This window comes from Condylura cristata, unplaced genomic scaffold, assembly GCF_000260355.1.
Source record: "Condylura cristata isolate star-nosed mole 26May11 unplaced genomic scaffold, ConCri1.0 scaffold00003, whole genome shotgun sequence".
Lineage (NCBI taxonomy): Eukaryota > Metazoa > Chordata > Mammalia > Eulipotyphla > Talpidae > Condylura > Condylura cristata.
Window position 1 is genome coordinate 21,974,419 of NW_004567104.1, and position 23,140 is coordinate 21,997,558.

The 23,140-nt window shown below is 37.2% G+C and overlaps 1 protein-coding gene across 2 annotated transcripts; it reads right to left on the minus strand.

Moving 5' to 3' along the window:
* Positions 1–5,582: 5,582 nt before the first annotated feature.
* On the minus strand, positions 5,583–22,609 carry TBCCD1 (TBCC domain containing 1). Of its 2 annotated transcripts, XM_004675071.2 has the most exons (8): positions 22,549–22,609; positions 19,929–20,307; positions 17,373–17,528; positions 14,615–14,981; positions 12,638–12,824; positions 11,990–12,487; positions 8,481–8,630; positions 5,583–6,009 (listed from the first exon to the last, which is right to left on the minus strand). In XM_004675071.2, exons 2-7 carry the CDS (start codon positions 20,262–20,264, stop codon positions 8,501–8,503), a joined length of 1,674 nt encoding a protein of 557 aa, XP_004675128.1. In that variant the 5' UTR covers positions 20,265–20,307; positions 22,549–22,609; the 3' UTR covers positions 5,583–6,009; positions 8,481–8,500. The 2 variants fall into 2 exon arrangements, with proteins under 2 accessions (XP_004675128.1, XP_012585095.1); XM_012729641.1 differs by lacking the exon at positions 8,481–8,630.
* Between the last annotated feature and the right edge of the window lie 531 nt (positions 22,610–23,140).

Sequence of the window (23,140 nt, forward strand, 5' to 3'; positions counted from 1 at the left end):
GTCTCTGGACTCCAGCATCCCACTGTCAAATGAAAGCACTAGATAAGATTGGAAACCCTGGTTGTAAAATAAACCCAATTTTTCTGTTTGAAATGGGAGACAGGATTCTCAGGAAATAGCATTCAGGAACTCCTAGGGATTCATGAGGCAGTTTCTTAAAACAACCAGACCAAATGGAATGCAGAATTTATCCCTTCCCCAATCCAAGGTAGATTACAATTTAAACTGAAATTACAGGTATCGTGCAGTCCGATAGTTAGTTCTCTGGTGTTATGCTGCCACCTCGTGGTTATTTGTGTTACGGACCTAAAATGCGAAAATCATGTCAGCCATTTCAGTGAAAAGGCTCGGAACCCGCCGATCTCCAAAGGAACTGAGGATCTTCGATCGGAGGATTGAAGGATAAGCCATGATTTTTCAGAGGCAAAGAAAAAGGCCAAAACAGAGGAGTAAAAGAGCATCACTCATTACAGAGACAAGTAGTTCATTAGTCTTGGCGCACATTGACTATGAGGTTAACAATTAAGAAAGCAAGCCTGGAAAATGACTTGCAGCCATGTTAGAATGGCTTTGGTTTCATCTCATTTGGGACTTGAAACGTAGTGGTTTGTGCCTGGATGCAGCTGGCTGCTGTGGGTGAGGTGGGAGATGAGGACAGTCACAGAATGTGCAAGAAATACAGGATTTGGTGACTAAATGGGATGCAGGAAATGAGAGGGGAAAACCAAGAATTTTATGCAAATATGCATAAAACCTGATTCCTTTCTAACTTAAGTGATTCTCCCCACGGTAATACTAATGGGTTCCTCCCATTTTAATCTTGTTCCTTCCCATTTCTCTCAACTTTCGTATTCCCTGTTTGCTAAAAGCTTCCCTCCCGGCCTCAAATGATTTACTTCATCTTCTTTCTTCCCTTCCCCATTTATCTCTTCTGGATGCCTTTTCATTTTTGCACAGCGCAGATGTACTTACTACCTTCTTTTACAGATGAGGCAAACAGAATCACAGCTCCATTAGCCACTAGCTGTGACTGGAATAAGCCATTGTGCTTTTCTACACGCTGTTTCTTCACTCATAACATTGGATAACAACTTCCACTGCAGAGGATTATGCTGAGATTCAGTGGGGTAATATAATGGATTTAGTTTAATAACTGGCTCAAAATTTGTCAATAGACGTTTGCTACAGTTGTCGCAGATAAAGAAGTGAAACAATTTACCTAAGGTCACTAGCTAATTGTGAGTTAGGTGTGGGCAGGCCAGTGGATTTCAGTGCAAAACTCCTGGTTAATAACCTTTGGTTCATCTCATTTTACCATGCCTCCCTTTGCTGTCTTCCCACCTGCATAGCTGACTCTGGTCAACAAGCAGCAAGTACTGAATCAGAAACAGAAATCGAACTGATCTGGACCTGAAGTTTTCCCTAAAACCAGTGGCAAGACCTTTAGGAAAATCAAGGCGACTCTCAGAATGGATAGATTGTCAATGCAATTTACCTGTGGCCAATTATTCACCCAAAAGGGATGTGCTGCAGGAAGTTGTTTTACTTCATTGTTTCTCATATGTATTCTCCTCAGCATGTTTACCCAACACGGGTGTCTGAGCAGTGGAGAAGGGTGTTCTATAAGGCCACCTTGCACCACGCTCCCTGTAGACCAGGCAGCATCCCAAGATTAAAGCAAAGCACTAGTGTTGCCTTGCAACTATTACTGAGCACCACCACAAAACTCTACTGCCAATGGGGAGAACTTCCAAATCTCATTACCCATTTGTAGAAGGACTGTGAAGTCCCCTTTATGGTCAGTTGAGAAGTTTTGGACGCTTGGGAAAAACATTCTGTAGAGAAAACTAAAAATGTGGTAAAAATATTACAAAATTTCCTAGAAATTATTTCAAAATTCTTCTCATTGTCAGATTTTAGAAAAATAGCCTGTTAATGCCATAGAGCAAAAAGAAAACTGTCTACTCCAGAGTGCCAAAAAAAAAAAAAAACAAAAAAAAACCACACACACACACATAACAAACCTCAATAAATGTAAGGCTCTTGCTAAGTCCATTAACGCCTCTATTAAACTACTACCAAGACAGTGGAACAGGGAGAAGCAATGAATAAGAGAATAAGTTATTATCTCCTTTGGCCTAGTCAGCAAACGACACTTAATTAAGTGAACAACCCAACTACAAGTAATAAAAGTACATTACTACTACTCTGGCGGTCTTTGAAAACAGGACACATGCATGCTCCTCAGACCACATTCTTTTGTGGACTTGCATGGTACATGTTCAAAAACCTCAGAGGGTTAGAGATGCCATCTTGTCTGCCACCTTGCCGCCCCCCCCCCAAACCTTCTGAGTGATGAGTATGATTATTAGTTCTATTTGCCAGATTGGAAAAAAGAAAAATTAGGCACTAGCCAATTAGGAGCAAGTTAGCAGGTGCCTCCGGCATTGATGCAGTGGAAGAACTCAAGGCTGCCAGTGCAGCTTCTTGCTAAATGTGGGCAATCTGACTCTAAATAGATTTAAAGAAAACAATCTGTCAAGCCCCGGTTTCAGGAGTGTCTAGGGTGCCCGTGTGGGCTTTGAAACAGGCCAATGTCTCAAAGCGGGAAGGGAGACTGTTATGTTTTAAAACAATGGCGAAAAAAAATAAAGAGGCTGAAGAAACATGATGACCAAATCCAACACGTTTGGGTGTGTCCTACTTTAGGAGAAAGTGAGCCAGGAAGCAAGTTTTGCAGAGCTACTGATATATACAGGTGAATGCTGTTCTCTTAAAATGATACTTGTTAAATGCTTACATCTGCTATAAATTTCAGATGATTTAGCAGAAGGTGAGTGCAAGACAGAGACCAAATATGACGAAATGTTAACAACTGGAGAATTATTCATGTTCCTTAAGGGTGCTGGGTTTGAAAATTTTCAATATAAAACATTAGGGGGAAAAGTCAGGTACCAATGGCTTTGCTTCCACTGTTCATTTGATTCATAACTGTTGGACCAGATATTGATCGCTCAAATCAAATGAGAAAATTTTCCTAATTTAAGCAAAAGTTATTTGGGGAAAAGTAAGAGTAAAGGTAATTGCTTGAATGTAGGGGACATGTGGAATTCAGTTTCACTTTGATTGGTCCATTCACTGCGACTTCTTAGAATATAAATGGTTGAGGCTAAGTATCAAAAAACAGTTTTAAATTGAGTATGAAGTGCTTTCTGCACCACTTAATCCTTTTCACTGCAAGTCACTTTCCTGTGGAAATTAATAGAATATCAGTTGCCAGAAGGCAAAAACCACAGCAGCAGTTATTTACACTTTAGGTACCTGCATAGAATTCAACACAGCATCATACTGGAAGAAAAACCCTCAACAAACTGGTAATTCTAATAGAGTAGAAAAATCTAACAAGCATGTTTTAATCTTCTCTCCTCATTCTAAGCTTCTAACCACTCTCATACTCACCTTCAGACAAATAAGTGAATACTGTTCTCCATGTTTCATTAGGTGAAACAAACTGGGTGGGCCAAAACCAGGTTTAGACATTTTTTGTGCATAGATTGGTTTCCCTAGTGCTGAAACCCAGGAATGGCTACAGAGTTAGGCACAGAGATATTTATACTGAACTAGTCTCAAATCAAACATTTGCTTTTTCATGGAGTAGGTTCCAAAAGTTGAGTCAGTGATTTAGAGGCTGTTGGTTTCTACAAAAAAAAAAAAAAAAAAAAATGGGATTATGAAATAAAAGCTTCAGTTCCCCCTTTAATGCTTACCAAGCCTTGCTATAATAGACTTTGCTGACCAAAATACAGTCAGCTTTCAAAGTTAAAAACAAAAAACCTCCCTTTTACCTGGCCAGTTTGGCTTTTTGACGAGAGGCAACTTGACTTCTTTTTAACAAAGTTTGCAGAGAGGAGTCAAAAGAGCACCCTCTATTTTTTAAAAGTGACATGTTTCAAAGCAAGAGAACTCATAAACAGATCTTGTGTTGGAAAAGAATCCTAATGAAGGACATTGTTGGGAACAATTAGCAAAAATTTTAACATGGACGGGTGCTGGATAATATTATTATACCATCATTATATGTCCTGAGTTTATATGTTTCTACTATAACTGTATAAAAGAACATCTTTTTTTTTTTAAGGAAATACATGTGAAAATTTAGGAGAAAAGATTCAAGAAAACTACAATAAACTGAAATTGTTGAGCAAAAATACTATTACATAGTATTAAGTGGAAATCACTCACAGTTAGTGAATCTAAACAAAGTAGTAATTCTGGTTCTTACAACTGTTTGAAATTTTCCCAAAAAAACACACATGAATTCTGAACCACAAGATCAGAATGTAGCTGTAGAATGTAGCCTGAGACATTCTAAAGAAGCTACTGTGGGAGTCCTAAATTTGCAGAGTTAACTAAGCCCAAATTGCCACCCATGAGGTAGCATTTTTCTGACATGGTATCATATTGGAGTCTCTTTACAGAACAATATTTGGTATTAAAACACCTGTGGCTTGGCCCTCCCTGGTGGCGCAGCGGGTTAAATCACTGCACTAAGAAGCTGAAACCACTTCTGTATGAGTTCAATTCCCGCCTGCCCTGGAGGTGACCACATGGCGCCGCAGACCTCTCCTGACCCGCCCGCTGCTCCTCTCAGCAGTGTACTTCGTCGATCTGCCTGTTCTGCTCCCCGCTCTATCTCTGGTGAAGTCTTTCGCCACCCCCGAGTCTCTGGACTGTACCTCAGTTCTGTATGTACAAATAAATAAATCTTAAAAAAACAAAACAAAACAAAAAAAAGACACCTGTGGCTTTAGGAATGCGATTATAAACTCAAATAAATCACAAACCTATTATATCCATTTTAATTTTTCTGACCATGCATCTTGTCAAAAATCCAGTTTCCTCATCTTTCCACTAATACAGCTATCCAACAAATATTTTTATAGTTAAAATGCTCCCAAGATAGATTATGGTCATTTCAGAGAATGTCAAATGTACCTTGCTATTAAGACTCTAAGAAATAAAAGTAGTATGTTAATGCTTAGTTTTCTGAATTTTGCCAGATTTCAAAAAGTATGATTAATACCCTTAATTTTGTCAACCAATTGCAATTTCCAATTTACTCTTGACTTAATTACTCCAGAGTTCCTTCATTTTCTACTTTCTTGAATTTCGTCTTGAAACAAAAACTTCAATTAAAATTTACACACATTCTGAGGGATTTCACTTTAGGTGGAATCTTTTTTTGATATAATTACTAACTAAATAGTGAGCATATGAAAGAACATTTATCAATAATCAGACTCATTTTTAATAATTTGATAATTATTTTCCTTTATCTTGAATAACATAGCTTTCCCAATGAAATATAAACTTTATATTGATAGAATTTCAGACTGACACTGGAAGACTTTTAAAAGTAAACCTTTATTTTTATTAAAAGGAAAAAATTACATTTGAAAAATTTATTTATTGAAAATATGAAACAAAATAAAAGTTAAATATCTTATACAATTTCATTGTTTCAGACTTTAAGGTCTAAAATATCTTTGTATAAAAGTATTTCTTCTATATTTATATGCCAATGAATTATACTTTTCTTTCAACTATTTTTAAGGGAGTAGCTTTTTCCTTTTAAATACTTATAAGAACTATAAAACTCTTATTTAAACTCTAGAAAGCATGAAACCTTCTTAAATGAATTAAAACATGAACTTTACTTGTAAATCTACATTCACTTTAATATTAACATATATACAGAGACTGCCTTCATCAAGTTTCTCTATTTAGCATCACAAAGATGAGTCTTCTGATAGCCTATAAATAACATGTTTACATGACAAATGTTTAGCTAAAAGTAAACCTAAATAGTAATAAATTAGTATGGAGTTAAAGTCAAAAAAAGGTCTCAAAATAAAAAGGACAAATCCCAAAGTCTCTTAAGTAGCAACATCTTCCAAATTTAGTTTTAGGTGTGTGCTATCTTCCTTTCATCGTCTGGTTTCCAGGACCCTAAGCCAACAAAAGAAAAGTATTAATAATTTTCTACTGCCTTTATACAAATAGTATGAAAAATTTGTTCATTTATAAAATCACATGAATCAAATCAGATAGTTAAAAATGGTAAATACATAGTCTAAATTAAATTATCTTCCCTTTTTTCAGGGTCACAATTTATAATTTAAAAAAAAAAAGGAAGCACATACATGGATGCAAAAACATTGAAGAACATGAAGATTAGTGTAAACTAAAATATTACCCTCTTATTTTATGTCTTATGTATAATCATCATCTGATTTCCAATTCTTAATTTTAGCATTTATTAATGATATACTACAAAAAGCAAAACACAATTTAAACATGTAAGCAACATAAAACGTAAATAATAAATAATAATTTTTCCAAATTTTGGAAAAAAGTTCAGCAGTTTTTCAAAAAGTTAACTTATTACTTTGCAATCCTACTCCTAGGTATATGCTCAAGGAAATAAAAAACATGTCTACACAGAAACTTGTATAAAAAGATACATAGCAGCATTATTCATAATAGCTTAAAAGTGGAATCAACTCAAATGTTCATTAAGTGTAAAGAGATGTGTGGTATAACCACACAATGAAATATTATCCAGACATAAAAAAGAATGACATACTAATACTTGCTACATGGATGAACATAATGCTAAGTGAAAGAAACAGGCACAAAAGTCATATGTTACAGGATTCCATTTATATGAAAGTCCAAAATTTTTGATTTAGTAAATCAAGTTAGTAAATTAATATTTGTCAGGCACTGGGATAAGATATTGAAGGCTGGAGGAGCGAGAAATGACTAGGAATGTGTATGGGGGTTATTTTAGGGTGGTAAAAATGTTCTGAAGGCTCCACAAACTTTCAAATATAATAGAAGCAGCTGAATGCTTCACCTTCAAAAGATGAATTCTGATTTAGTCTAAGGATGCAAAGATGCTTTAGTATATGCAAATGGATCTGTATCTTTTATCAGATCAACAAAAGGAAAGATAAACACAGTATGTTCTCATCAACAGAGATGGAGAAAATCTTTGCCCAGGGTCAACATACATTTATGATTTAAAAAATGTAAGGAATACAACTCAACATAATTAAGGCCGTATATGACAAACCCACAGCTAAAATCACACCCAATGGTGAAAAACTGAATGCTTTTCCTCTAAGAGCTGGTCTGAAGCAGGATGTCCACATTCATCAGCGCTACTCAATATAATATTAGAAATCCTAATTAGCAATTAGGTAATAGGAAGGCAAAATGAAATCCAAATTGGGAAAGGATAAATAAAACTATCATACTCTGCAGACGATGTAATAATACACAGAGAAAACCCTAAAGACCATTAAAAAAATCAGAAACAATTAGTAAAGTGTCAGGTTACAAAAATCAATATATAAAAATAGGTTGCATTTTTAAATGCAACAGTTAACTAGAAGAGAAAGAAGACAATCCCATTTAAAATCACACCAAAAAGAACTAAATGTCTAGGAATAACCTTAACAAAAGAGGATTAAAGACCTGTACAATAAAAACTGTAAGATGTTGTTAAAAGAAATAAAAGACATAGAAAAATAGGTATCTCTTGCTCACAGATTGGAAGAATTAACAAATGGCCATCTTACCCAAAGCAATATGCAGATTCAATACAAAGAAACGAACAAATATTACTGAAATTTGTATGGAACCACAATAGTCTAGATAGCCAAACCAATGCTGACAAAAAAGAATGGTGGTATCACACTCCCAGACTGCAAAGCGACTGTAATCAAAACAAAGTAGTATTGGGATAAAACTAGACAGAGACCAATGGGCTAGAATTGAGAGCCCACAAATCAACCCCCGCGAAGAAGGATACTCAATCTATGACAAAGGAGAGAAGAGTAAAGTATCTTTGTGCTTATATGTACTTTCTTATGAACTACCTACCATGGTCTTTGCCTGTCCTCCCATTTTTGGTTTTAAAAAATACTTTGAAATAGCAAAATAAACTTTCCTTTAAATATACTATATATTTGGATTAACTAATTTCTAGCTTATCTGTCTGTATCCATAGTCTCTTCTATTGAATCTGTGATCTTTTAGAGTTCATTATTCAATTCTTTATTTGAATGAATTCTTGTAATTTATTAATGTCTGTAGGTGCAATTAATAGGTTTTGTGTGTGGTGAGGGAAACAGGCAAGGTGTATTAGAAAGGAGGGATAAAACTTAAAGCTATATATTGGGAAAGTAGTATATCTGCACAGTGCAACTTATGTCAGGCAAGAAGCAAAAAAGATACAACTTGGTCATTATACTTGCCCATAATTCTATGGGCTCCACCTGAATATTTTGGTGGGGCTTCTTACCACTGTGGGCATGTAAAGGAGCAGTGAAAAATTCAGCAATGGTCAGTAACAACATTCTGTAGGTTTTTGTATGTCTGTAAGCATTTCCCCAAATAATTTAAATGCCGACCAGTGATTTGATATAGGAGCTTATCCTGCTGCTTGCTTGGAGCCCACTGCAGGGGGCACCAGGCTGTCCAGCTGTTGGCGATGTCCTGTATTAATCAGCCACTCATAAAACTTGTTCTCCACAAGTATCTGGAACTGCTTCCTTTGATCCCTAAAATTGCAATTGAGAGCAAAAAGAATGTAAGAACACTAAATTTATACTAATTTTACTCCAAATGATTATAAACCACCTGAATGGGATAAATGCTAAGTTATTTCCAGACATCCACTTCTCTCAAAGTAATTGCTCTGTTCAGGTCTTTCCATTGAACCACCACTAAAAAAACAAAAAAAAGGACAAAAAAGACTGGTCAGATAGAATGCATTTTTTGTAAAGACTTATCTAGAACTACATCTTGTTCTATTGTGGTTATTAACTCAACAGATATTTACTGAGGACCAAATGATGCAGCATGCTGAATGACAAATGTTTAAAGAAAGGAAGGGAGACCAACCCTCTGTCTGGCAGGCTTGTGACTCCAGAGGGCACAACTCACATGCGATCTATGTCACCTATGCTCCCTGGGAAGGATGTGAGTAATAAATAAAACAGATATATGTCATGAACTTAAGTAGTCATAAATGTGTTGGCTAAAAATACGAGAGGAAGTGGAGAATGTTGACAATGCTACTGAAGAAAATGGACAGAGAAAACCCCTCTGGGATGACGCCTGAGCAGAAGTCTGAATGAAGTGACGAGCACTGCAGGCTGAGGAAACAAAGTGCAAAAGCTCTAAAGTAAGAGGATATTTCACACGTTCAGCATTAGAAAGGGTAGCTTCTGATTATCAGGAATTAGCTTAGTAGTAGTATCAGCAGGGCTAGGGCGTGGTCTAGCCACAATTTCTACTGAACATAATTCCACAGAACACCCTGAGACAAGGTCAGCATGGGATGGTGATAGCTCAAGGTGAGATAATCATATCTCATTCCAGACATAAGCCAAAAATACTTTGGGTTCAAACCAAAGCTAAATTGAGTGTTTCTGGTGTTATTCTAAATCGGAATGCTTGAATACACTATAATTGAAGGTCAACATTTATTTAATACTTACTACATCCTAAACGTTGCATATATGTAGAAGATTTTTACATACATAAAAAGTCTAGGCATCTAAATAACAGAAGCACTCAAACAACAGAAATGCTTTAAAGGATGCTTTCTAGTTCTACCCACCCCCTTGGCAACATAATTATCTATGGATGGAAAATGTCAAGATTTAAACACAGTCTGAATCAAAGCCACATGATTTAAACAGAAACTGTCCTGGTGAAAAATCACTCCTTATCCAAACAATAATCATGGCCTATCTCTCCCGTGGCTTTTAAAGGTCAGAATAGAAATGAGTGAATTTGTTTTCTGACTTATATAATATATTCTATTAAGAGTTTCTATTCAAATTATGGTTGTCTGAGATGCGTTAGTTTTATTTATTTACTTTATATATTTTTTTACAGTAATCATCCATTTTCATAACATCATTGAAATTATATTATACATAATATCATTTATAAAAAACAAAGACACTAAGAATCCAGGTTCTGGCCTGGAATCCAGGATCTGTGTGACTTTAGATAAAATATTAGTCTCTCTGTTCAAGTTCCTTATCATCATTTTTCTCACATAACTGTGCACTGATTCCGGCCCTCCCTGGTGGCGCAGCGGGTTAAAGCACAGCACTGAGAATCTAAAGCCGCTTCGGCATGAGTTCGATTCCCACCTGCACCAGAGGTGACCACATGGTGCGGCAGACCTCTCCTGACCCGCCCGCTGCTCCCCTCAGCAGTGTACTTCGACATTTGGCCTGTTCTGCTCCCCACTCTGTCTCAGGGCCTCTCACTGCCCCTGAGCCTCTGGCCTGTACCCCAGTTCTGTATGCACAAAAAAATAAATCTTTAAAAAAACAAACAAAAAAAAAAACTGTGCACTGATTCCTGCCTCCTGCTAAACTATTTTTGGACTCTATCCTCTTTCTCATCACTGTAATCCAGTTTCCTAGACGATCACCCTGATTTTCCTCTTTCAAATCTCTAACCAGATCTGCATTATGTGTAATCCCTTTGCATTACATCTTTAAAGTATGCTATAGCATCTAATAAAGGGTTTATATTCCATAAATATTATATAAATGTTTCTGAATAAATATAGCTTTCTGTTATTCAGTCAATTGTTCAAAACCCTTTAATAGCTCCTAACACTTAATTTCACTTAAATCTAACTTTCACTGCTGGAATTCAAGAGTCTATAATCTGGTTCAGTCTACCCATCCACGCCTAAATACATTATTCCAGATCCAGAATCCTGTTTCAGCAAATGACTTCCAGGATAGCTACTTCTGCTTCTGCTTCCACATCTGCTCCTCCAGTGCTGTGGAAAGTATTCTGCTCAATTCTCACTTCTATCCAAACTCAGTTCATGTATCAAAGTCCAATACAAATTGTACTTCCTCCATAGAGTGTCTCTAACTATTCACAGTGATGTTTTCTGAATCTTTATGCCACAGAGTATGTTCCTAGTTTCTAGACTTCAGGGCCAACACCCTTGAAATAAAATTTTGTAGTAGACATAATAAACCACAATGATCTACAATAAAAGCATGTTATTTAAAATATTTTAGAGCTCCAAAAGTAGGAAGGAAATACTATTAGTAAAGATAGTATTTAAACTGACTACATTTAGCCTTATTTTAAAATATTGTACTTATTTGTCATATTTTACCATGGATTAGGGAAAACGTTGATAAAAAGTGTCACTAGGAATTCACTTCTGGACTGGCTATCTATGGGGTGGTGGAAACAGGAAGTCTGCATTTTTAACAAGCTCCTTAGATGATTCTGCTGCACAACCAAATTTGAGAGCTACCAGTATAATGTAGCGAAATAAAAATTAAATCTATTTATTAGTACCGGACTAAATGGCATATTCTATGTTTCACTTAAAAATGTAATTTATATTGTCAACTAAACTTAAGCTTCTTAGACGAATCAAGTCTAACACTTGATTATTTCCTTACTTTATCATGCAGTTAAGCACCTGAGGGGCCCTCCCTGGTAGCCCAAAGGGTTAAAGAGCAATACTACGAAGCCAGTGCTAATAGCAGCTGCTTCACCACAAGCTGGATCCCTGGCCAGGAAGGTGACCAACATGGCACAACAGACCTCTCCTGTCGTGCCCACTGCTCTCCTCAGCAGTGTATTTTGTCAATCTGCCTGTCCTGCTCCCCCACTCTGTCTGTGGTGAATCCTCTCACTGCCCTTGAACCTCTGACCTGTACCCCAGTTCTGTATGCATAAATAATAAATCTTTTTAAATAAATAGTACCTGGAATACTGACCTGAAACCCAAGCCTTAACAAAAGAAATAGCTTTATCTTTTTATTACTTTAGCATGTCCATAAACACATGCAGATTAATTTGCTTTCCCAAGGAGTTTTACATCAAAGACAAATTATTACTTCTACAAATTACTCACTTTGTCAAACGAGCCTCCTTCACAGTTTTCTGCCAGATCTGTATCTTCTGTTCTCTTTGACCCAGTGCTTTCTGATATGCAGATGGAAGACCCCCAGGTATCTCTGTTGTGTCCCCTTCCATTTCAAAGGGAATAATGAATACATAGAATTCACAAGGTGGTAAGAGCCGGAAGACATCTGTGTCTCTGTTCTCTCTACATACAATCATTGGATTGTCCCAATAGTTAGGCACTGTAGCAATACCAGTCCTGGCCATATGTTCCTCCAACATTGGGTAATGAGTATGAAAAGGGGCAAAAGTTACTGTCTCATTCCCAGAAAGAATAAGTGGGCGTGTAGGTGTCAGAATATGAAAGATACAACCCGTTGTTGAAGAAATGGACAAACGATGGCAAACAGCAATGACTTTAACATTGTCACAGCTGTGGAGGTGAAGAGCAGTCTGTACAGGGCCCAGGACAAAGGTGCTATTTCTACACTTCTCAATTGTCACAGACCTGAAATATGAAAAAGTAAGATGAATTCTTCTGAATAAGATGAAAAATATTTTTATTGAAATAGTATTCTGTCATGCAAAAAAAAAATATTTATCAATCCTATTCCAAAAAAATATAAAAATGTCAGAACAGTATGAAGACTGTACTTACCGTAAGGGAGAGAGCAGATATATAAAAGACTCGTTGCAACGATGAATCTTCACATGTGCCCCCACCAGAGTGTCTGAGCTCTTGGCTAATGTCTGTTTGTAAACCTGGCTCATCACCAACATGCGGTGCATCCTAGGGGCCACGTGAATATTACAAGCAATTTTAGCTCTTTTGGTCGTTCCTTCAACTACAAAAACAAATGAAATATTTTCAAATCAAAGAAAAAAATCACATGAAGTTAAACATGTCTACATGTCTACGTAAGTTAGATAACTGTAAGGTTTTAAAAAATGCTAGGTCTAGGTGTGGGGTAATGTGTTTGCTATACATACTTTTTTGCATGGTTGCAATATTTTATGATTTTTGTTATAAAATGTTTAAGCCTATACTCCATTCAATATTGCCTAGACAACTAATATTTTTAAAATCATTTCTGCTCTTCAAGTAACATGCCCAAGGTCATATAGCTAGTATGTGGCAGAGCTTCTTCTAAGATGCCAATGAGTTAATTTATCATTTCAATCCTTAAATAATCTCTTTAAATTGTCACAATACTAATCTGAACTTCTGCTAAATCACTACCACATCATTCCAGAAATTCTATTTGGTTCAAATCTTTATTCCCAAGATCATTACTAACTCCCCAGTAGAGAGCTCACCTACCTGTCATATATAGCACCTACTGCTGATACTCAAAAAATAACCTACACAGGTTGCTCTCTTAATGCAGTCCCACCAGTAGGTGACTGGCTTCTCAGACTGCAGAAGTGTGAACCACCAGGGCATTCTTGTAAATAATACTGGTCAAACTGTTCAAATGTGGGGGAGTCACAAGAATATGTTGTTATTTTTCTTTTAAAACAGTCTCTATTATCTCCTTTTATTATGTAAGTAATGTATGGTTACTGTAGAGAAACTTTAATTACTAGTAATAAAAGAAAAATTATTTATAATCCTCCCATATACTACTGTTAACATTTTAGTACAATCCTGAGAGGTTAGATATCCTCTTTTTTCCTATAAGGGCCTACTTTAACAACATTTACAACCTTACCTAAAGCTACATAAGTTTTGTTTTTTTTTTTTAATCAGCATTAAGAATTATGTATTCTCCTCCATATTTGTGGGAGCCCTAAAATCCCTAACCGCCTATTAGGGCAACAGGTTGGGGAGACAGAAAACTCTTGGATAACAATCTTTTTGTCTCAAGGTTCCATAGATACTGCTCAATTATTTTTTTAGCATGATAAAAATTGATACAAAATTGACTCTCTTTATATCAGCAAGCACAGGATCTATTTCTTCATTACTTTGAAATTCAGAGATTATACAAATATGTCCTAGTGCTTTGGGGTTTTTTTCCCCCATTAATTTTTTTCTGACATTTGCTCAATCTAGCCACCTATTGAGATATGTACTCAGTCTCTCTTCTCCCTCAAATGTATTAACCTGGGCTCCAAGAAGGTCATATAGCACCTGTCCTACCCCTTCAGTTATTGCTGGGCTATCAGGAAAAGATACTGATGCAACCAAAAATACTCTTCTACTATAAATCTAAATTTCTAATTTAGACATACCTAATTTCCTTATGTCTCTGTAATTTAAGCAACCTCATCTCTACCCCAACTTTCTGTGGTTCAAACTATAGAATGGCCACACTCTGCTATTGCCTAAAAAATAAGAAAGTCTCACACAAATAAGCAGATGAAAGTAAGATGGAGAAAGAGTGGGAAAAGAGAGGACTATCTGAAGTTGGAGTTTCTGTTAATTGCAACCAAAGCAACATGGACTGATGAGTCAACTCTGAGACTGTTGCTGTCTTGAAAGAAAGTCATATGCAAAGGGAAATGTTGCCTTTTTACTCTAGTAATTTTTTTAAGTCTTTTACAGAAGATAAGTGATTAATAATATGCTGGAAAAAACTAGGTTCTTTAACTTATCATTCAGTTTAATGTAGATTAAAATGTTAAAAAATACCTTGGTGAGCCCAAGCCAACTTCTTTCCAGATTTGAGGCAAGCAGACATGCCAAATGGATTCCCAGTCAAGCAGGCTCTCAACCAGGCTTCCAGCTTGTAGAAAGAAAAGGTCCTAGAGATCTTTGAGAAGCCACTTTGTGCATGCAGTGGTTGCCAAAGTGCAAGTTCATGAAGTGGATATATCTTCCTGGCTGTCTTCACTGAACCTTCAATAAGGAAGCTTAGTGCCACAACAGCTTCTCGAGAGACTAGACTAGTATGGGTTGAATGAGATGATGCAGTGAGTTGTTCTGGATCCAAAAGCAGTTCTAGAAGATCGGACAGATGATCACAGACAAAAGCTTGGTGACAGTAATCATTCCAGTTCTAAAAATATCAAAAGAAAGCACTCTTAGAAGAATAGAGAGATTCTCCAAGGCCTGATATTTTTACATTTTCATTATTTTATAGCTATACTTTGCCTCATTCCCCCCCAAATCATTTGAGATGGCTATATAAATCTCATAATTTTTTTTTGTGATTCTAACAGATATAAACATTTTCTTTCTCCAGCGTAGATAACTAAAAAGTAATAAAGTAATAGCTAACCCTTAGTGTGTGCCAAGCACTAACTGGTATAAAAACTTCAGCGTTTAATTCAACAATAATTTTAAAATAGAGATGTTATTATCATGCCCACTGTACATATGAGAAAATGGAGATATGGAAAGTACATAAACTTGCCCAAATTCACAGACGTAAATATTCTAAAAATTTCAGATCAAACATAAAATAATCATCTGAGACATTCTATGAAGCATCAATTTCCTATATTTACCATCATGAATTACTGAAGGAATTTTAAATTTCACTACACAAAATACAGCATCCTACAGTGACTAAAAGGAAGAGAAATGGTAACTTTGGGAATAGGCCTCAATTGGCGAATGTCCCAAGGTTTTGCTCATTCTTTTGACAGATATTTGCTGAATCTCTTATGAGCAATGTTTAAGTGATGAATTATGTAAATCAAACAAGACAGTTCCTGTCCTCAAGGAACTCAGAGTAAGTCAGCATGAGTAAGGGTAGCTGGTAGTAATTCACTGGTACAAGGAATAAAAGTGAGTCCTAGTAATTACTGCAGAGGGACACAAATGTCTCCAAAGCTAAAGTGCAGGTAGGACTCACCAGAGCTGGAGTGGAAAGCTAGCTGGAACCTGGTTCTCCCTTAGGGGCCAGAATCTCTCTGCACATCTATTCTATTCTCTTCTTTTTCTCTGATTACCTCAGATTTTAATCCCTCATAATTCCAGGTCATTCATGAGCAAGATGGCTATTTCTGACCCCAATGCCAAATGAGCTGGCAGCTCAAGTACCCAACACAGCCTTTAGTCCACAACTGTTTAGTCCACAAGGGTTTTTGATTGGGCTAGGTTATAATCACAAATCAGACCAATGCCAAATATATCCTATAGTCAAACTGCAATTCTAGTCAAAAAGCAATTGATGGAAGAAGTTATACTATAGCATAAAAGAGAATTACAATTTACTGATGCTCAGAATGCAACATGTCTCCAGCTATTATTTTACTGAATTCTCACAGCTTTTCAGAAGTAGGTATTATTATACCCAACTACAGAAGAAAAGTTAAGCCCTAGAGAAGTTAACTGACTTGCCAAAAAAATCATGTGCGACTAAGTGGCAGAGTCAGATGTGAATGCTGGCTACCTTGGCTCAAACATTCTCTCTCAATGTTGCCCACTCAGAAGGAAGTGCATGTGGAAAGAATAGGCAATAATTGGCATCTTTAAAATGTCTGGACTTGGTCATTCCAAATTTAAGGTAAACATAGGAATCTATGTGCAAAGAGATAAATCTAGGATGAAGACAAACTTAGGAATGACGGAGATATAAGTCATGGGAAAAGACTAAATTATGCTGAATGAAGAGCTGTAGTGAGAAGACAAAATTGCCATCGGCAAAATCCTGAGGGAACAGGATCATATAAAAGTCAGGGAAGAGAGGTTCATGAATAGAGAAGGAGAAAAAAGAATCAGAAGCAGAACCAGGCTGGAACAGTGTCATGGAATGTAAGAGCAAACAATTTATTAGAAAAACGGATTATAAAAGCACCAAATGTCAAAGAGATTTATTTTTAGCCTTAGAACATTTTTAAGAGTCTGATAAACTAAAACTGAAACCTATATTTTAGTTAAAGTTTTTCAAAATGTTTTTACACGAACATGTAAAAATATTTTGGTTTTATAAAAATATTAAAAAGAATAAGACATTTTCTGAAACTCACAATATAAGGAAGTTAAATTTAACTTCTAGGTTGTGTCACATCTTTTATAACTACTGAAGTATTTTGAATTTAAGTATTAAGCAAATAGCAATCACATAGAAATAGAATTTTTCATTAACAGGTTTTGCAAATACTGTACCTTCTCACTTATCCTAACTTAGTCAAATAAATAGATCATAATTCATTAACATATACAAAAGTGGGAATGCTAATAAGAGAAGACTGCATGATTTGCCGCAAAACCACATAAGTAATTTTTGTGTCAATGAAGAAACTGAAATCATGTCTTTAATTTGATTAAGATGGCATATATTGATTACATTTTATAATTAAGGGGAAAAAGTAAAAGAACAAAACAAACAGCAAATCACTAGCTTATTGAAGTAATTGCAACATAATTTTTAATGAAGACAAACCATCTCCCTCACATATTGTTCCTTTCAGGAAATTTAGATATTAAAATTTAATAGTACCTTATTGTGACAACTGGATTTTTCAGTCAGGTCAGGTGACTGCGATCTGCTTCGGGGACTAGGCCATTCTTCTCCAATCAATGATGTCCTCAGAGAGACCTTGTTTAACTGTTGTATATATAAGAAGAGCAGAAACTGTAGAGTGTCCACTGAAAGCTGTCCAAAAAGAAAATACATGATGAACATGTGTCCCAAAAACACATCAGTCACGAGTCTACAATTACATAAATTCACAACAGACTGCCGATCTTAAGAATACAGTTTGATAGTGTATGTCCTCTGATACTCAGCTAGAGGAGTTCCCAAAACTAATTTAACCACAATCCTTTACTTGCTCAAAAAGATATCTTTGCCATCTATATTCAGACATCCTCTCCCAAAACTGATGAAGACTGAAAGACATACTTCTAAAAAGTATACTATTTCAGAAATTTAAAATTTCAGTTTAAAAAAACCTTAGTAATTTAATAAGTAAATAGATGAAGAAGAGAAAGAAAATCTAATCAAGACACTGCATCAAAACTCAAATATGTATGAAGAAAGTTTAAGATAACCAGGACAATGACTGAAGTGGTGAGCAAGCTTTTGGTGTACACCCATTTGGGGGGGGGGCAGGCCTTACATTTTCAGCAAATTCTTAAAGACATGTTTGACTTAAAAACAAAAGTACTGGCATGAGAGATGTGAGTCACTTCGTATTTACAGAGGATGTGACTTGACACTCAGGATTTGATGCTCATGATTATCTTCATATACCCATTCTCATATACATATAGGAGGAGCAAAAAAGTTGAAATAAGACATTTGGGGCTACCCTGGCTAAAAAGTTGATATAGCTAAAGAACTTAAAAATACAGTTCTCGGGATCACCTACACCTATTCCTTCAACTCAGTGTGGAGCCCCATGAATCTATAGATTGAAAAAAACTTTTTGAGAAAAATTGTAGATTCCCATGCACTTGTAAGAACAGCGGTCACATGTATTATTTATCCAGTTTCAAATCATACAAACTTCCTAAGTGTGATAATGATAATAGAACCAAGATATGCAACATTTCCATCAACACAAGGATCTCTCATGTTGTCCTTTTATAACCACACCCACCTCCCACCCACTCTCACACCCTTTCATAACTCTTGACAATTATTTATCTGTTCTCTTAATTATTTTAAGAATGTTATATAATTGGATTCATACAGTATGTAATCTTTTGGGATTTGCTTCTTTCAGCATAATACCCTAATTTTATACATGCTTCCATTTAACAATTTGCTATATTTTTATTATTTTATCACATGCTTGCCTCTCCATGAAATAGAGGTTCTTGTCTTTTTCATTTTTTCTTTAAAGGTTTATTTATTTATTCATACAGAGTAGGGATACAGGCCAGAGGTGCAGGGACGGTGAGAGGTTTCACCAGAGACAGAGTGGGGAGCAGAACAGACAGATCAATGAAGTACACTGCTGAGGGGAGCAGCGGGTGGGTCAGGAGAGGTCTGCCATGCCATGTGGGTCACCTCCAGGGTCCGGGATCAAACTCACAGTGAAGTGGCTGCAGCTAGCTTGCTGTACTGTGTCCTAACCTGCTGCGCCACCAGGGAGGTCTTTTTCATTTTTATATTTCTAGCAAGTAGGATAGAATCTAGCACACAGCACTCAGAAAATCTGGAGTTTCCTGCAGGTTTTATTCATCTCTGTGTTCATGGCAGCCACTACATAATGGGCATAGAATAAATGGTTAATTAATAAATAACTGTAATACCCTTGATCTCTGAGTCGTAACTTGGACAACAATAGTTTACTTAAAATTTCATCCAACTTGATGGTCTGTGTTGGCTGTAGCATGAATGAGAAAAGAACTATTACTGTGTTAAGCCACTGAAAGGCTGGGACTGATTGTTACTACTCTGACTTATACACTTTCTCTGGGAAATCCTTCCCATGCAGCAGAATTAATCATTCTCCATTCTATTTTCATATTTTATTGTTACTTTTGTTTCTGTACATGTTGCAGTATTAAGTTGCACTTGTTTGTACACCAGCTTCCTCTTAGTCTCTGATCTCTGTGAGGACAGAAATGCTGTCCTAATCATTGAAAGTGTGAGGACAAAAACGCTGTCCTAATCATTGAAACCTAGCACAAAGCACATATTCACCTGCAAAGAGTCAGGTACTCTATAACAAATTTGATTTATAAGCATCCAATTGGCTGAAAACCTCTCAAGTCAGTAGAAATGTCTTCCTCTTCCTACTAATGTTACTCAAACATGCTTTGGGAATAGGTGGATAAGGATTGCTAAATAAGACCTCATTTATTAAATATATTAAATACTGCCAAACTGGAACCAGTACTACTCAAATAGTGTTTTGGAATCCTCAGGACCATTAACCTGAAACTGCACTGTACAGCTAGTACAATTAAAAAAAAAAAAAAGGCCCTTTCACAGCCCCTGCACCTCTGGCTTGTACCCCAGTTCTGTATGCAGAAATAAATAAATCTTAAAAAAAAATTATTTCCCAAATTACACAACACATATAAATATATAAAGCCATACCTGGTTTCTTTGCTTTTCAACTTCATCCTCAGACACACAGTTGGACAGAATCTCAGACCACTCCAGGCGCTCCTGTGATGTCTTCACTTCCAGACTATCAAATATTTCAAAGTAAAGCCATGCCAGATCCTTGGGCAACTGCAGCTTCCCACATGCGATGTGCCTCCATACCGACCAGTACAGACGTGGGTAAGCTTTCTCTGTGACCCGGGTTCGTACATAGGTAGATATCTTCCTGAGATAGTGAAGACTGAATTTGGATGGCGGGGGCACCTGCAAGGCGCCCACTATAAAGGGTTCTGCTTTCACCCAGAGGAGAACTCCGGGCTGGTCCATATTATCTCTATGGATATCTGCGTGAAAAGCCTTCTTTGCATACCTAGAAAACAAGTTTCTTCACATATGTATTTGAAACCAAAGTCATCTATACATTTTCTTGTAAGGTGAACCCTCTCCTACTCTTGCAATTTAAAATGCAGATATAGCTTATCAACTTAGAGCAGAATAGATTTTTGGTGACATCTCACTACAGAGATGTTTGTAATGAGAGGCCTGTCTTGTATTTAAGCAAGAAAATTTTTGTGGAAAAAAAATACATTACCTACTTAAATGGTTTAAAGGGGTTGTTTTAGGAAAAGTATGAAAATAAATGCATGAGGAATCCCTACTCAGGACAGCAAGATGAAGTGGGAATCATATCATAACAGAAAATCTTGCTATACATACCTTGATGGATAGCATTAGTAAAAATAAAGGATAAAGGGAATAAAATTTTACAGAGTTAAATCACTTATATAAGGAGTATGGCTGGTTAGTACGGAGGTTAGCTGACCACATAAACTCAACAGAAAGGGCCAACACAAGAGGCTGACAAGACTGCTTATAGAAACACAGGCTGCAGAAATAGATCTGCGGAACTTAAAGCATTTTCATTCTCTGTAACAGTGACCCTGCTATGGCATAGTAGAGTATTTTTTAATTCTGGTGCAGTATTTTTAAATACTGTTTCTTATAACAATACATAGTTTGTATGGAATATTTTTATTTGTAAAATATCTGAAAATAGAAGATAAGAAACTATTTAGTTGCACCATCAGAGAAACAGGTTAATACTGTATTTCCCTCTTGTTTTCTTTCTACAGATTGTAGTTTCTGTTTTCACAATTTTGATATCAAATACACAATTTTATATTATTTTAAAAGCTTCATAGCATTCTAATAAATGTATCCTAGTTTATTCAACTATTCCATTTTTAGACATTATTTTAAAAATTTTCACAAAAATAAAATAGGCAAAGTATTGATCATTATTTTAGTTGGGTGATGTGCACATGGTGGGTTTATCTGCCTTTTCTACTTCTGTACGTTACAATTGTCCATTAAAAAAGTTTTAATGTTTTCACTGTTGTACATAATGCTATAATTCCCATCTGTCTGCACATTTCCTGCATAATTATTCCCCAGAGAAGATTTTCAGGTGTAAATTTGTAAAATGAAGTAACTGATAACTTCTGAAGCTCTTGATCTATTTTCCATGAATTTCCAAGATGTTATTAACCAAAACCATCACTTGACCAAGGTACCCTCTCTTCTTGGAACCCTTCTCAGTATTAACATCACTTAAAAAACCTTTTGACTGATGAGAAATGTTTGGTTGCCATTATTACATGTTGCATTTGATAACAAACTAATGCTTGGGGGGCGGGAGGGTATTATCTGTTCAAAAAATAACTGACATCAGCAGAGTGTTTACTAATGCCAAGTAGCATGTGAAATACTTCTGGTGGCCTTGATCTCCATTGCCCTCACACTCCCTGGAGATACATACGGTTATCCCCATTTTCAGAAGAGAAAACGGAAGCTAAGAGAAGTTAAAAGCCTTAACTCAAGTCACATACTTGAATTAGAATTCAAATCTAAATTGAGAACGGTTTTATTTAGCAAACCGGTTCAGGAGCATCTCTGGAAAATGGGAATGGATCCTGAAAAGGGCTGCCATAATGAGCTGCCTTTGGCATGAGGCACATCGGGGTCAGTTGATGGGACACAGAATGAACAAACCCACAGTGGTGTGAGGGAGGGGAACCGGCAACTGTCTCGGAACAAGGGAGTGGCTGGCTAGGCGTCCAGCTGAGTACGAGCCAGACTAAGGAAGTCGCGCGAGGAGGATGTCAGCTCTCCAGAGGTAACAGGCTGCCCCGTGAGGTACATTGCTCCTGACCCTAACGGTGCAGTCAGAAGCCAAATCCTGGGGATGAACCCTCCATTCTAAGTCAAACTCAGAAGGGCTAAATTTGTAAACAACCTGAAGCTCTTTCCCGCTTCAAATTCTACCCCGCGGGTCTTAGTTTTCGGTCTTAGTTTTCGGGAGGGGAAATCGGCCGGAGAACCCTGGCGGTTCTCTGGCGCCTTCCCCGCCGCCTGGGACACGGTGAGGGCTGGGACGCTGCCTCGGGTAGGACAGGGGGCGGGCGGCCCGAGCACCGCGGCCAGACTTCGGGAACCGGGAGCCTCAGGCCGATGCTGGACCTGACACGGGGTGAGCATGAAGACCGCCTACCCTGCCCGAGCCTAAGGCGCAACAACCAGCCCTTCCAGGAGCCGGCCCGCGAGTGGTTACCTGCATCGGCAGGCGCAGCTCCACCGCACTCTCCGCGCCGCCGCTCCCAGCGCCCGCTCGCCAGCCGGCGGCCGCACCTACCGCGCAAGCGCGCGGTCTCGCACCACCGAGAGCTGGAGGGCGAAGTTGCTAGAGCGACGGGTGCGTCTCCGTCAACGCAGAGGCCAAGTACCTTATTTCTCGGTTCTGGGGCCAGGAGCTCGATTCCGCTGCTTTGTGGTGCCGAGACTTTTAACGCGGGGCATCAGGAAGTTATCTGTTGCTCCACAGAGCTGTGGTCAGCCAATAGCTAACTGTAAGGTCGCCACGCTTTGATCAGTAATAATGAGTTTCCTGGTATAAAGTGCTTACTGTGGGTTGACAATATGCAAAGCATCTCCATGTGTATTAATCTCAGTCTTCCCAAGTCCCTTAAGTTAAGTACAGTGGTCTTACAGATGGGAAAACTGGTGTTTAAAGAGGTAAAAAGTAACACTCTCCTAAGCACACACAGCAAAATAGACAAGCTATAATAAACTCAGACCATCTAAAGCAAAAGCCTTTCCCCCCAAAGCTAGCTCCTTAATTCTATTAACTTTTCCACTGTGTTGTT

Excerpts from the sequence above, each read along its gene's own strand:
- TBCCD1 (XM_004675071.2), bottom strand. The coding sequence starts at position 20,264 with ATGGACCAGCCCGGAGTTCTCCTCTGGGTGAAAGCAGAACCCTTTATA. Across the intron at positions 12,825-14,614 it reads GTTGGCTTGGGCTCACCAAG|TTGAAGGAACGACCAAAAGA; the intron begins GTATTTTTTAAC and ends TTGTTTTTGTAG. Across the intron at positions 12,488-12,637 it reads TATCTGCTCTCTCCCTTACG|GTCTGTGACAATTGAGAAGT; the intron begins GTAAGTACAGTC and ends TTCATATTTCAG.